General features: G+C 41.0%; 1 protein-coding gene across 2 annotated transcripts in view; it reads right to left on the reverse strand.

Moving 5' to 3' along the window:
- The window catches only part of ADAMTS17 (ADAM metallopeptidase with thrombospondin type 1 motif 17), a 167,701-nt gene that overhangs the window by 67,957 nt on the left and 85,180 nt on the right, over positions 1-14,564 (reverse strand). For both annotated transcript variants that reach the window (XM_057409745.1, XM_057409744.1), the window contains exons 11-12: positions 1,653-1,754; positions 137-282 (exon numbers count right to left, since the gene is read on the reverse strand). In XM_057409745.1, coding sequence (XP_057265728.1) covers positions 137-282; positions 1,653-1,754 — 248 coding nt within the window. The remainder of the gene's footprint in view (positions 1-136; positions 283-1,652; positions 1,755-14,564) is intronic.

The following is a 14,564-nucleotide window of genomic DNA, read 5'->3' on the forward strand; positions in this document are numbered from 1 at the left end:
ATCCTTGCTGCTTGTGAGCAAGAAATCTCCCATATCCTCTGCACAGCTCTGCTGCCAATTTCCTCCCTCTACTCGCGCAGCAAGGATTGTCTAAGCACTACCTGCAAAATGCAATGAGCATGCAGTGAAGACTTACGGCGGATTGTCGCATTTCCTCTGTCTGAACCGCACTCCTGTGCCACAGGTCCGGCTGCACATGCTCCACTGACTCCACATGCTCCAGTCTCCATCAACGTGCTCAGGGATGGGAGTTTTGCTGACACATTCCCCAGCTCGGCACCACTGAAATGTAATTGTGTTAGCAGCACAGGCTGGAATGAAGCCCTCATCTTGCAAACATTCCCTTACAGGTAGACTTAAAAGGATGTCTGAGAGATTACAAGAAGCCCGTGTTTTGTTTCTAGAGATTCAAGGCTTCAGTGAGAGCGAGGTGAGCGGAGGAGAAAAGGAGGAGGTGAAACAGAAATTCAGGTGTCACTCTCAACGAACCCCTGAAGAGAATTCTGTCATTAAAAAATAAATCACGGATTTGAGCCCCTTGCTTTATAAAGCAGATAATTATCTCAGTGCTAAGTCTTAAAAACTACGCTTTATAGAGACTTGAGTCCAAGACTGAGTCCAAGAACTTATACCCCAAAGCAATGTCTTCATCAGCAGAATTCCCAGTACGTTCAAAATAATTGAGGGATTTTGGACCTAACACGGCTAAAGCCCCAAACAACCTTTGATTCTAATAGGTTGTGCTGGCTCCTGACCAAGCAGCAAACTTGGCCTGTTCTCCTGCTCTGTCCAGGATATGATACAGTAAGCACTGCTAAGCAGTATTACGAAAGAATCACCAGCACTCCTGTTGCTAGAAAAACACATAGCTAAAAATCTTTTGTCTCCATTTCCTTGTCATGCTTTCCAGGAGCCAGCTTTTCTCACCATTGTCTATTTGCAAGCAAAGAAAAGGTCTCTCATCTTTGGTTTTGGCAACAAACTGCTTAATTTTACACTTTCTTATCTCCCCAAACACACAACGTACAAAAATGATCAGAATCCAAACACAGTAAGGAGGCTGCTGGCAGTTACCAAACCAGTCCAGTTCCTTTGTAGCCTATCAAGTTATCAGCTGCACTAGGAGAATCAGCCACGTACATTAATGATCCACATACCACCTAGCACAGCCCATCTCAACAATGGTGAAGGGGAGGCAGCAGCTGAGCCTCAGTAAATCCCACCCTTATGGCACTGAAGCCAGTTACTGGAATGGTGATCTTCACTTAGAGTGATTTCACTTACAGTGAAAAAAAAAACACCTCACTCATGCAACACCACTGGCAGCAATGCCCTGAGGTGACACGAGCGAGCTACTACCTAAAAGGACTCGCAGGGTGCTCTTTGCACTTGGAGTGAGGCCTGGGGTTTTCCTGACGTGTCCAGAATGCCCTGACCACAAGAACTTGACTACTGAGCTCTCCACAGGCTACTGAAATACACGTAACATAAAATCAGAAAGACTTAACCCAATCCAGCTGTTAATTGAGCAGTTTCTGTAACAGAATCAGTATAAAATACGGGTTTAAAGTAACTACCTAACATCATGGAAACATTATTCCACAGACAATGCTGGAAAAAACAAAGTGACTGCTAGTGAGCATTCTGATTACCTTGTCTGCGCCACATTCCGTGCCATCCAGAGGGGGGTCCAACTTTGTTTTACAGGATGTATCTCCTTCCACCAGGCACCAGAGCCCAGCACACATCAAATGCTGTAATCACAAAGCAATGAGGTGCAGTTATTACTTTTGGAGATGTCAGCTATCATTATGGGATACACTTCAAAGCTCAGGCAGTCTTTCTCAAGTGAATCCAGAGGCATCTAGTTGGTTTGGGAGCAATTATTTTTAAAGGATAGATTGGCATTAAGTGGTGGGGCTGGTAACATAAAAGAGATTAATGGATTCCATTGATAGGAATAAAACATACCCAAAACAGAAAGTGGATTATTAAAATAGATTCCTTTTCACAAGAATAAATCTGGTCCATTAAAAAAGAATCCTATATGGGAGGCCAAGACGGGTGCTTTGGAACCAAGCCACATGCTTAGATGTCTGAGCTGCTTCATTACCTGGTGTGTTTAAAATGATATCCCAGTAACACAGTCAGCTTTGCTGGACTTGATGGTAGGGGTAATCAGCCAGCAATGCCTCTTGGGAGGAGAAAAGTGTAAGGTGGAATGAGAAAGAGGAAAGGGTTCCATGGTGTGCCATGCAGCAGAGGAGGGGCCAAGCTAGTAAAGGTTTGGTAGTGAGAAGTAGCTGCTAGAGACCTGTGTGCTAGAGAAGGTGAAAAGTGAGGTGTGAAGGCAAGAGCAGCATGAGGTGGAGCACATCTCGCTGCCAGACTTGAAACACATTCTGGGTGCCTTTACTCAACAATGCTGCTCTGCTCAGCCCACATGAGCTGCAGGAATATTAATGCTGACCACACTTGCATGATCTGTCAGACCAATATGCTTCTTGAGGAAAAGAACCAGGAAAAGCAGCTTTTACATCATTAGCATCCACCAAGCTTTGCAGTCCTTGAAGGTGGATGATTTCAATAGAGTGCTGCAGATCTGAGCACCAAAAAAAAGGGGAAAAGAAGAGTTACGTTTCTTTCTACTATTGTTCACGTTTGAGTGTAATGGTAAAAAGATGAGGAGCTGACTCTCGTGCCAGCTGGTCTTGTCAAGATTTATTGCACCTCATTAAATAGTTGAGTCAACACACTTCAACCTTATGGTTCTTTCACAATGTAATTTAAGAGACTGTGGGTGCCTGTGTGTTTTGTGTACACGCATGTTAGTATGTCTATATAAAATAGATCTGTATGGCAGAGGGTGCAGACAAAATAAATCCCAATACCACGAGTGATGATGTAGAACATACTGAAACAAAATAGTGATCACAGCAGTATCTGCATCCTGCTTTATTTCCACATATTTTTCTTTTGCACTATTTAAACCAAAAGAACATTCACAAAAACTAGAAGCAGAGAATGCAACTCAGCAACATCTGTATTAACCACAACACAGAAAGCCATCATCAAACAAAACCAACAGCAAATACACCAGGGAAGCCTACATCAATGAATTTTCAAGGCATTTCCCCGAACTAACAGAGCATATGGGAAAATATCAGACTTTAGTCATTTTGACTAAATGGCTGTGACTAATTAGTGGTTTACCCACAGCTCTGAAAGCACTTCAGCACCAACTAGCTGTGAGGACATTACACACAGTTTTACAGATAGGTACACTGAGGCAGAAAAACAGAGAGTTCACAGCTTGCTGAGAAAGCTATTGTTCCACACTGTAAGTACCAGATGCTCCAAAGCTCACCATCCCTGGAGAGGACTAAAACCAAGAAGTCCATCAAGTAACTGTCCCTCAGCCTTACAGAAAGAATGATAATCCGGGAAGAAACTATATAAACCAAAAAAGCTTTTCCCCCAAATGTCAAATTTGCAGCTCTGTGAGGATGTTTGTTTTCCTAGTTGTCAAGTTATAGCACCCTTGCATCTGGTTTAACTCACTGGGATCTACAGGTGATGGGCTATTCTTTATGTTAAGACTAGACATATGATTAAAAAGAGTTCAAACCCAACAAAGATATGTCAAAGCATGTCACAGACTTAAGTGGAAGGTACCTACAGGATAGAATTAAATGCAGTTTATGAACATAAGAGACTTGCTAAACTCTAGCAGCTTCCTTGCCATTACAAATGAGTGTATTGGTCATGATGTTACTGTTAAGCCAGATTCAGGAACTGACAATCTGGACTCTCTTTTTCCCCTTGATGACTGTGGCCAGTGATCCTGTGAAAGCACTACCAGCAAGTCCTCCTTTCAAACTGTGGGTGGGGAACACCGAGATGTAAAATGAAGGGAAGCCTCAGAGGTGAAGGGTGCAGATATAAAGCATTTCCATTTTTTTTTTAGGCTTCAGCCCTCTCTTACACATAACCACAAAGCTTCAGAGCAGAATGTGATGAGAAACCCTCCAGCATGATCTCTTGAATGACCCAGACAGAAGTTTTGCCCCATGGTTCCAGAAGGAAAGCCTCTGTTCTGCTTTCTGTTCAAAAGACATCCTGGCTGAAGATGTAACAGAATTCACAACACCCCTGAAGAAGTTGCTCTAGACACATACAGGCACCACTGCTAAATATCTGTGCATTATTCAAGGCCAGTATTTGTTAAGCTTGGATCATGAATGGCATGTAAATTAGGGTTAAATTCTCCTCTTTGATGTACAACTGGGAGGAGGAAGGGGGAGTGGTGGAAACAAAGTTTATTTTCTATTAAACTTAACACAGAAGCAGCTTATTGTTTGCCAACCAGAATTCCCCCCTAGCCCACAGGAAGGTGGCAGTGACAAAGCCAGACAATATGCCCAGGTATGAGCCATGGCCTGGGGGAAGCAATGGGGAAAGCACATTGGGGGAAGCAATGGGGAAAGCACATTGAAGAAAGCTCAAAGAGGTGATTCTGTACAAGCAGAACTGCAGAGCTGAGCCCGGCCTATGGATACAGTGGGTGAAAATACATACATGTGTGTCTATGTGTATATGTATATAGGTGTATGTTTGTGTGTCTATATATACACACACACACACACACAGAGACATATATTAATAGGGAGACAAATAAAGGAAAAATCTCTCTCAGCAACACCAACCTTTCTGCAATTTCCCATCTTTGAGGTATGGAAAACATAGGATTTTAATAGTATCCCTGTGTTTGATTCAGAATACTAAATGCAAAGCATATTTCAGGAAACAGTTTCAGAAAAATCTGGTAACTGTGCTTGAGCTCTGTGTTCTGGTGCCATACCACTACAAAGCTCAAGCACTCGTTAGTGCAGTCCCTGCATTTAATACAGCATTCGGATACCCCAGCAAAGATTAAACCATCAGCTTTGGTATTGTATGTTCTCAAGATGCTTTATCATGTTAATAGCCCATTTCAAAAGAGATCATATATCCTCCTCAGCTACAACAGAAACCCAAACAAAAATCCCCATCAAACTACCCTACAGCTAACCAGTTGCAGTGACTGACTTTTTAATAGTTAAATAGCCAGCTTTGTGGGGAAATATCAAAGTGAGAAGTGGCAGGACTTGAAAGGAAGTTGCTTCTATATGAGTTCAGAGCTTACACTGACATAGAAGGAGCCATTAAAAGAGCTGTATTACTGCTAATTGTAAACTCAGCAACCAGCTTTTAGATGGCAGAGCTCTGCCTGCGAAGTCTTCCCTACAACATTCAGAAAGCGCCTGTTAGGATTTTCCAATGATATTTTTCACTGGAAAAATATTGATTTGTTGAAACTGTCTGTGGGGAAAGGTCATCTTTGGATCAGCTCCCAGATTGAAGTATTTCCAACAGCAAAATAAAACCTAAAAAAAGTGAGCTGCTTGTTGAAAAGTGGTATTTCCATAAAAATTTCAATGCCCTTTATTTTTAATTGCACTCCTTGTTCAACAGAACCCTGAAGGGATTTATACAGATAGGAAATAAAATTTAAAAAATGGAAATAAAACCAGGATTTTTATAAAAGTGCAAATTTTAGACTCTCAGAAGCTCCTGGAAGATAGGAAAACTTGCCTGCACTGCTGTGAGACACCAGTCCTGAGAGAGAAAACAGTCTGGAAACTCCCAAGCCAGAAGAGATCTGCTCGGCAGGTGGATGATTACAGGGATTATAATGGCATCTATCTGAGAAAGGGGCCAGACCGTGCCAGGTGTTTTCTCTGCAATCTAAACACACCGCTGGGAGTTTGGAGATAAGGGGAGCTTTATGCTGCTGTTATAGGTGGGAAGATGAGGAACAGAAAGGGATTAAATGTCTTGCCGAGAGTCTGCTGGGAGACAAGTTAAAAGGCTGCTCACAGCTCTGCAGTCCTCTGCCCAGTGTCACAGCCACAGACTCACATTGCCTGCTCCAGCTAAACTGCAGGGCGCAAGCAGAAACAGCTCCTGGGATGCTCCCAGGAGTATCCCACCTTTTGCAGCTTTTCATACCTCTTTCATACTAACTCCATGCCACGTGTGGGCCAGACTGGACCCGCAGCGTGTGAAGCACTGTGACCACTCACATGCGGCTCTAGGGAAATAATCTATTTTAGGTTCTTTAACTCAGTGCTGCAGCTGGAAATGAAGGGAAGCCAGAATTAATTCAGCCAGCTCCTTGCCCAGAGGCAGTAAGTGTAGAGTCTGCTAGTTTCTGGGTTAGTTATTGCATCACCACTGTTACTAAAATCAGCATGATTCTGCCCAATGACCTCATATGGTCTCAGTGAGTAGAAAGGGCTCACAATACTTCCCTGTCTCAAAGCCTCCGATTATTACCTACAAAGGGGAGCTTCCAAATCTCCAAAGCATAAAAGGAATGCAATGAATAAGGATGCCCTTCCCATCAGGGAATAACTCCATGGAAGCTTGTTTGCTCCCTACAAGTTCACCGTCTCACCTTGGATCCATCCAAAAAAAGAAACACTTATTTCTCCTGAGAATGAATTTGTTCCTGCTGCTTACTGCCCACTGGGAAGAGGAACCTCTTATTTCTAGCAGCAGAATTAAACCACCATGAAACAATTTTGCTGTCAAAATGAGGGAATTATGAAGAAGGACTTGGAAAGAGTAAATATCCTTAAGGAAGAGGAGCAAGAGACCACATAACACACAGGCATGCTTATAAATAGGCTGGCTTTCAATGAAGTATCAGATCTCTTTCATCTTGCCAAGCTTTTGGCTTGGTATGTAGCTAACCAGGAGAGAAGACAGGCTTATAAGCAGAATCCTAATTAACACCTATTAAGTATAATAAGCACACAATTTACACTTGAGTTCCTGTTCAAAACACTATGAATAAATTCTTGAAGCCTCACACCATGCCTCTGAGGAGGAATTCTTTACAAAAGGTGAGAAAAACAATGCCCCCAATTTCTGTATTGTCATTGTCTTTAATTTGGGATGCATAAACAACTGACAGTGCACAACAGGTCACAAGGGAGGTGAGCACTGTTGTTTACACTGCTGTTAGATGGAGCTTCTTGCTGTTGAAAACCAGATGAAAAGTGCTCAAGATTGGAATCCTGTAAAAACTAGAAGGCACTTTTGAAAAGCAGCCATGTGCTGCCCCAGACAAGCTAACTGAAGCTCAGATACAATGCACCAGTGGCTAGCTGCTGCTCTTTCTCTAGAGATGACATTCCAATGAACAAGTAGTAGGTCCAACAGCGTCTGTCTGTCCAAATGACAAACCTGATCCAAAAGTCAAGGGAAGGCTTAAGAAAGAATCATGAGAACTATCCTGGAATAGTCAGGCAACGGTTGATATCCACTAACATTTTAACAAAAGTGGGCAAGAATCCCACAAATGGACTTGATGAACTTAAAGGTCTATTCCAGTCTAAATGATTCTGTGGTTCAAAATGAATAATGGGCAGTTCTATTCATTAACGTCAAACAAGAATGGATCTCTGCTGTTGAACTGAAAGCACCCCAGCCCTATTATAAAAATTAATTCTATAATCTTCTTACATAAATCCAGAAAACATTTCTTAAAAAGCATTTCTTTCTTTTCACTACCTAGTGATCACCTTGTTTCTTCAGAACACACAGAAACACATGTGCACATCCTGCTTTTTAGATGAATAGGACCAACAATCTGCCTGCTTGGAGCCAGCAAACAGATTTAGAGCTGCTACCCCTTTATGTAAGTTTTTTCATCAATGTAACTCCACTATCTCAATGAACGGCCTCTTCATGGCTGCTTGTGTGAGTGGAAAGTCACCAACTTAGACACAAGAAAGATTGGTTTAAGTCTTGAGGAAATGGCCCTTGACAGTTGAAGAGCTCTTCAGGAAACAGTCCCTGGGAGTTAACTGCTTTCCTTGAAGAACAGTACAAAAAATTCAGCATAGTCGTTTCCGACATTTGTGCATGTTCTGTATCAGAGAAAACAAAACAACCTGAACCCAGCAAACATGAAGGCTGTCACGCTAGGTTTGGTTCTCTGAGCTAGGTGGTTTCATATGCATTACTCCAATTACCAACACAGGGATCCCATATGAAACATACTCCTTTATATATATATATATGGAGTGATATCAAGAGCTTTATTAATCTACAATTAGAAGAGAAGACTGTTTCTCCTTGGCCTTTCAGGAAGAAAGATGACATGTGTCAGCATCCAAAACAGTAACTTACCATGACATACCACTCATCATAGACAGGTTTGGATGTGTAAGGTCTGACTGAAATGAACTGGTTACAATCTTCAGTCAAGCAGCCTTTCTAGCAGCAGATGAAAGTCAAAGGATTAGAAAACTCCTGAGCTCTCATGCTTTGATAATGTTAGAAAAGCAAAACTGGCCTACTCAGGAGCTGCCCAAAAAGCAGGAAGATGGGCCCTGACCTCTCTAGAGCAGACACAGCAGGGATCTTTTGCCAAGTGTGACATGGTATCTCCTAGTAAAACTGCTCCTAGGGCTCTATGAATGGCTCTGTGGGATAGAGGGTAAGAGACAGAGAAAGGAAAAAGTTCTTTTTTTGAGAGGGGTTTAGCCAACTGCAACCTCTTCACCCTTTCCTGAGAGGAACCAGAATTAATTACTTTTATACTGGAGTTGTGCAATGTAATGTCTGGAAATCGTTCCAGTCTGAGTGAGATACGAGAAACCAGTATTTTGAGAAGTGAAGAATGGTTTGGGATGCCTGACTTGGCAGCCTTTCAAAACTGGTAGAAGCTCAGGGCTTCTGGAAAACCACAGTTTCCCCGAGACTCAGAATCAGATGTTAAAACATGGACATATTCATACCCATTACCTAATTTGACCATTTAGGCCATGATTGAGCCTCCTGAAGATGACAAACTAAATGCCTTCTCCACTGCCTGAAGCATTACTTTGCAAAACACCAGTTCTATTTCAGTTTTTGCATGTACCTGGAATTAAAGTAATAGTCAAAAGAAAGAGATTGGAAAGACTGCACTAATGGAGACCACAAATTAATTTTATGGCAAATCAGCCTATGCTAAACACTGATCCTTTTAGGGCATTCATGAAACTAGCTCCTTTGGGTCAATGATTCAGAGACACACAATTCAAGTAGATAAAGATAAGATTGATCTATTTCCCTACCAACACACAATTCTTTCTCACTGTATGCGCTTTTCAGCTTTGCTGAGCCCAGTTTTCAGCATCTTAAATGAGAGAACACAACTGTACATGTTATGTCAGCTAAAGAAATCATGTGAGTATTTTTACGTGGTCAAACTGGAAGAAGTAGAGGCATGTAGTACAAAGCACTGGAACAGAGACACTCTTTTGAATTGAACATCAGAAATGTTGTACTTTGTCTTCATGCCAATTTCTACCTCGGTATGGTTAAAAGAGCCACAGCTAAACAACTATGTCCCAAGCACACAGCTATATTAGCATCATCTTGCACATGTCATATATTAAGGGCTGCTCTGAGGTTCATACTAGATGTACCCCACCAAGAAAAACTTCTGAGTTTGCAGTATTATGCTGTAATCTAGCTCAGGAGAAGCTATCTCCCCATGATGAAGCAGGGCAAGAGCTTCAGGCAGGCTTCATAATCACTCCCACCTAATACTGCATTTGCAACTTAGAGCCTAAAATTCTGTCCTTGCACTTTGCAACATCCATCTCATATTGTCCTTATTGAGAGCAATGTTCACTTAGGAAGTGAATTCCACTGAACTCCTCAGGTCTTTAACACCTGATTGTAAGACAGGGAAAGCATTGATTTTTTTAAACAAGAGGCAGTGCTGCCCATTAAAAAGAACACAACAAAAACCTGGGAAATCACACGAATGAAATCACAGATCGTGTTTCTTGGCCATGGGAAAAGAGAAGAAAAGGACAGTAAAATAAATCTGGATATGTACGCACACTGTTCAGATGTGGTTGTGCAGATTATGGGAGTTTTCTCTTGAAGTGTTTTGCAGATGGGAAGTTCCCAGCAGGCCAATGGGAGAGGTCTGAATGCCCTTCAAGCTTGTTAGACACTATTTTCAGGCTGATACTCAATCGTATTTTGGCTAATTTCGTTAAGTTCAAACTTCAGCTGTAGATGCCACATCACAAGGCTACACTAATTCTTTCTCCCTCCTCTTGTGTCTTAATGAGAAATGTAAGATTGCCAGGCTCAAGTGCTTGATTCTTAGTAGGCACTCTGTATGATTTTTAAGAGTTTATGATGTTTGTATTCTTAAATGTCCACATTGTATTTTTATAATTGTATTTTGGTTCCCTTCTCTCTTTTTAGTTCTCTTTCAACCACTGCACCAGAATGTGTTTTGACCACCTTCCAAACTGAAACACGTACAAAAATTTCTGAAGCATTCCAATAATTGTAAACTGGGCTGTGCTGCCCAGGCAGGAACTCTGCTTCTTTCTTTCTTTCTCTCTCTTAAACAAAAAGTATTTCCACTGAAAATAAAGAGAAAAAAGTCTTTTTGCAACATACAGAAGCAGTGAAATAGGACACTTCGGTTTCATATGAAACAGGCAACTTGAAAATAGTCTGAATTTTAACAACCTACATTAGGAAAGCTATAAAATATAGGGTGGCAATTAAGTAAATTGTTACCTTTACTTCTGAAAAAGAAAAACTTCTTATTTGATTTTAGAATTGCCAGGCTTCTATCCTGCAAGTCTCAAGAGAGCCAAACCCATCCTCTTCCAGATTTATTATTATTATAGTTACAGAGAACCTAACATGTGTAATGGAAAATTATGGAGACAAAGTCCCTGGTTGTACAGAAAATGACAATGCAGCCTATTATTTTCAGGATAAATCAGCTCTCAATCTAATTACTACGTTCTTGTAAATATTCTATAGATTACTAAATAATAGGGCTTCCTATCATGGTCTGGCTCTTGCAAATGACCCTGTAAAGAAAAAACAGAGGCCCATTGATTCCCAGCATGGAGTCCATGAGTCCACTCCGCCAGTCTCTTTGCAAGATCAACACCACAGAGAGACCCACAATTGCTTAATTATATTCCCCTCCATACATCAAATATGAAAACAGAAGGGATATGCAAAATCCACTTGATTATTGTAACTGTTGCTCTTCCTTTACTTTGTTTTTTGCTTCCTCTCCCTTTCCATTTTAGCCCATAAATCTGATCAGTTTCCTTAGGCTTACAATCAGCTCTGCCCTCGTGTTCTGTGCTGCTGCTCTGGAGCTTTGAGATACCTATACTTGCTAAAAAACAACTTGAGCTTAAGAAAAAACAGCAGAGCCATTTCTAGCTGTGTTGATTTGTCTAAACCCAGTGTCATATCAAAACTCACATTCCCAGTTACATCCAAGTTGAAGTGTCCCTTCTTCAGCAGAAAATCTCTTTGTAGCAATGGTAGTCTCTTTCCACATGCCATTTTAACCTAAGCACAGCTTTGACTCAAAATGATCCTGAAGGATAATGGTTATGTAAAAACCCGCAAAATTGTGTTAATAATAAAAAAGCCAAAAGTCATATAAAGCAAAAGCCAAACTCTGGATACAAGAGACAGAAATCACATTTTTTCCATAAATATAATTTTAGTGCAAAAGCCTCCATTCGTAGGCATGCCAGTCTGAAAAATAACCCGAGAGTTGTGATTAAACACACGGCATATTTTCATGTGAGGTTATGGACGATGTGTTTTGACACAGCTCTGGTGGAGAAGCACCATCTCTGCTCTGTGAGAGACTCAGCATAAACTATCTGTGCTGCTCCTCTCACTGACAGCACTGCTCAGTGAAGGGGACAGCAAAGAGTTAAAACCTGCTCTCTGCAGAAGCCTTCATCGCTTGAGTGGGGTTGAGGCTTTTTGCTTCCTCTTGCTTAGGGGTCAGTTGAAGTCACACTACTTGATTCATAGCACAGTGTGGATCTGAAAAACTGAGGTCAGACAGGTTGAATTTCCCATTGTTTGCACAACCTAGGATGGTAGCCCAACTCACATCAGCCAACATCCTGCAAGCAGAATGCCAGATGATCTCTGTGCCTGGGGCACAGTGATAATGTCTAGTGGTCTAGTGGATGGTGTCCCTGCCCATGGCAGGGGGTTGGAACTGGAAGAGCTATAAGTTCCCTTCCAACCTTCAAGTGCGATGATCTCACTTGAGAATTGCCCAACTTCCATTTTCTCATTCAGTTCCTCAGATCAAAACTAATTCTTCCACAGAGCCATGAAAATATTTACTTTCCTGATGATAAGCAAGGACTCACCCATCTACTACTCAGGTTAAAGTCAACCCAAAACCAGACACCTCAATATGTCTCAAACCACTAAAAACCAGTAGAGCACACACCAAAATGGACCTGCATTCCCTTAAAGGGCTGGCAGGAAATCTTGCCATTTATTGTTCATATGGTATCATAATTGAAATGGTGCTTTTCAAATACATAGAATTCGATTTCTCCCTGCACAACAAGTGTCCAGCCTAAAAGCCTGATTCCACAGCTCCCTAAAGAGGTGACATACACCAATAAATGTTACCTAACACTGATGTTCCATTACCAGATCCTAAATTATATATCCCGGAGGTCATAGACTACAATAATGGGTTATGATTAAGGTGATTATATCATATATTCATTCTGGTAATTTGGGGTTTTTGTCAGTCTTACTATATTAAAATGAAGATGCAGTGTCCAAGCAAAAGAAAAAGGAACATCAAAAGGCATCATAGATGTAAAGCTGAGCCTACCTCATCTGTTTCCATTTTTGTTCTGCACATTTGGAACAGAACAGCTGCAGGATAAGCTGGTTTGGCAAATTTCTGATTCTGAGAGCTACTATTTGGTACTAGGCATCTGAGCTATCCTTAAAAACAAACATGGAAGAAGAATTTGGGAGATGAAAACTGAAATATCCAGATAAGGCTGAATACTTATGGATTAACTATCTAGTTGGCCCAGTGTCTGAGGTGCAAACACTGCCAAGCATATAGGCACCTGACTCTCCGTGAAAACAAAGGAGACTGCTCCTTTAAAGATCTGGGCTTTGATGCCTTTAAGGGAAAGAACTTACTGCAAAGAAAGTTTCTGCAGTTCCTCAAAACTGTCGAAATTTTGGATTCATTTAATCTCTGAAATTTACCCTAGAACCAACTTTGTTGGCATTTTTCAATACAGGTCCTTTAGTTTGCCTGGTACAGTGAAGCAGCTCAGCTATCGCCAATGCAATGTTATAATGTAACTCTTTTATTACATCAGAAAATAGGCAGTAGACACATGTAATCATAAAAAGATTGAACATGCTCATTTCCTGAAGTTTATTCCCTTTTTGTAACAAATATTTACTGTCAAATGTTTATTACTTTTACATTTGGATTTTTTTAATACTTTATTGAATTAAAAATACCACATTACCATTGGCTAAAAGAGGAGACAGCTCTATTTGCCAATAATTTCTACAGCTAATGCCAGTGACTAGTGCCAATTTTTTTCTGGTTCATATTTTTGTAGACAGCTTTGAGACTTACGATACAATCATTCTGCAGATGGGGCATGAGAAACACAAAGGTGAAAAGAACACAAACCTCAAAGGCTTAAAAACTAAAGCTGATCATTTCCTCTAAAGAATTTCCTTCCATTGCCTTCAAAGGACAAGTCAGAGGAGCATAACAGGATGCAAGTATTTACTCAAATGAAGATCCAAAGCTTCCCAACGTTAAAACTTACAAATATCTGTAACAGAAAAGTACTTCTAAATAAGGGATTGCAAACTGGGTTTAATTTGCTGAAGTTCTACCAGGAGCTTCATTAGAAAGCACTAAAGTCCTCACATAATATGCTTTTCTCTGGAAGACACCAAAGGAGGGATTGAGGAAAAGATGTCAAATAAGAAAAGACTGGTGAAGAATCTTGGGAGACACAAACACCTGCTGTCTGTATCTCAGAGAACAGTGCTTGTTGGCTTGTTAATCTGGCAAGCAACTTGTCCCTGAAGCAATTCCAGACTGGACATGCAGTTTCTGCATGAGAAATGCTGACCACCTACCAGTAGGCTGACATTCTCATTAGGCACTGGGCTATGCAGAAACAGAATGTTTTTTATCACACCAACGGAAATAGCAAATACCTCTTCCAACAGCAGGCAAGCTGGGTGACACCCACACAAGTGGAAGAACTTGAATCATCCTGGGTAGACCTGGGATTTTCTTTACAGACCTATATAATACTTTGCTTCCAGTACAGTAGTCCTGGTGGTCTGCATTTTCTTGATGGAGCTGGAAAATACGACCTACCCAGATTCTTTTCTTATTGTTTTATATTAGCTAGTTTCCAAATCCAAAGTAAATAAAACAGCAAATGTGAAACTAAGAGCATGTTCCCAGGACTTGCATGTGTTCAAAAGTTTTAGTAATTTGGCACTTAGAAACCTCAGTTATCACTGATTACTATTTTCTTTGTTACCACGGATTTAAGATCCCAAGATTGTTCAGAATGGGAATAAGGGACAACTAAAAATACAAATAGCTAATTAATGACAGCAAGAAACCCAGC

The sequence above is a fragment of the Pezoporus wallicus genome, unplaced genomic scaffold (assembly GCF_028554395.1).
Source record: "Pezoporus wallicus isolate ANWC-B61680 ecotype Strahan unplaced genomic scaffold, APGP_CSIRO_Pwel_v1 contig_13643, whole genome shotgun sequence".
NCBI lineage: Eukaryota > Metazoa > Chordata > Aves > Psittaciformes > Psittacidae > Pezoporus > Pezoporus wallicus.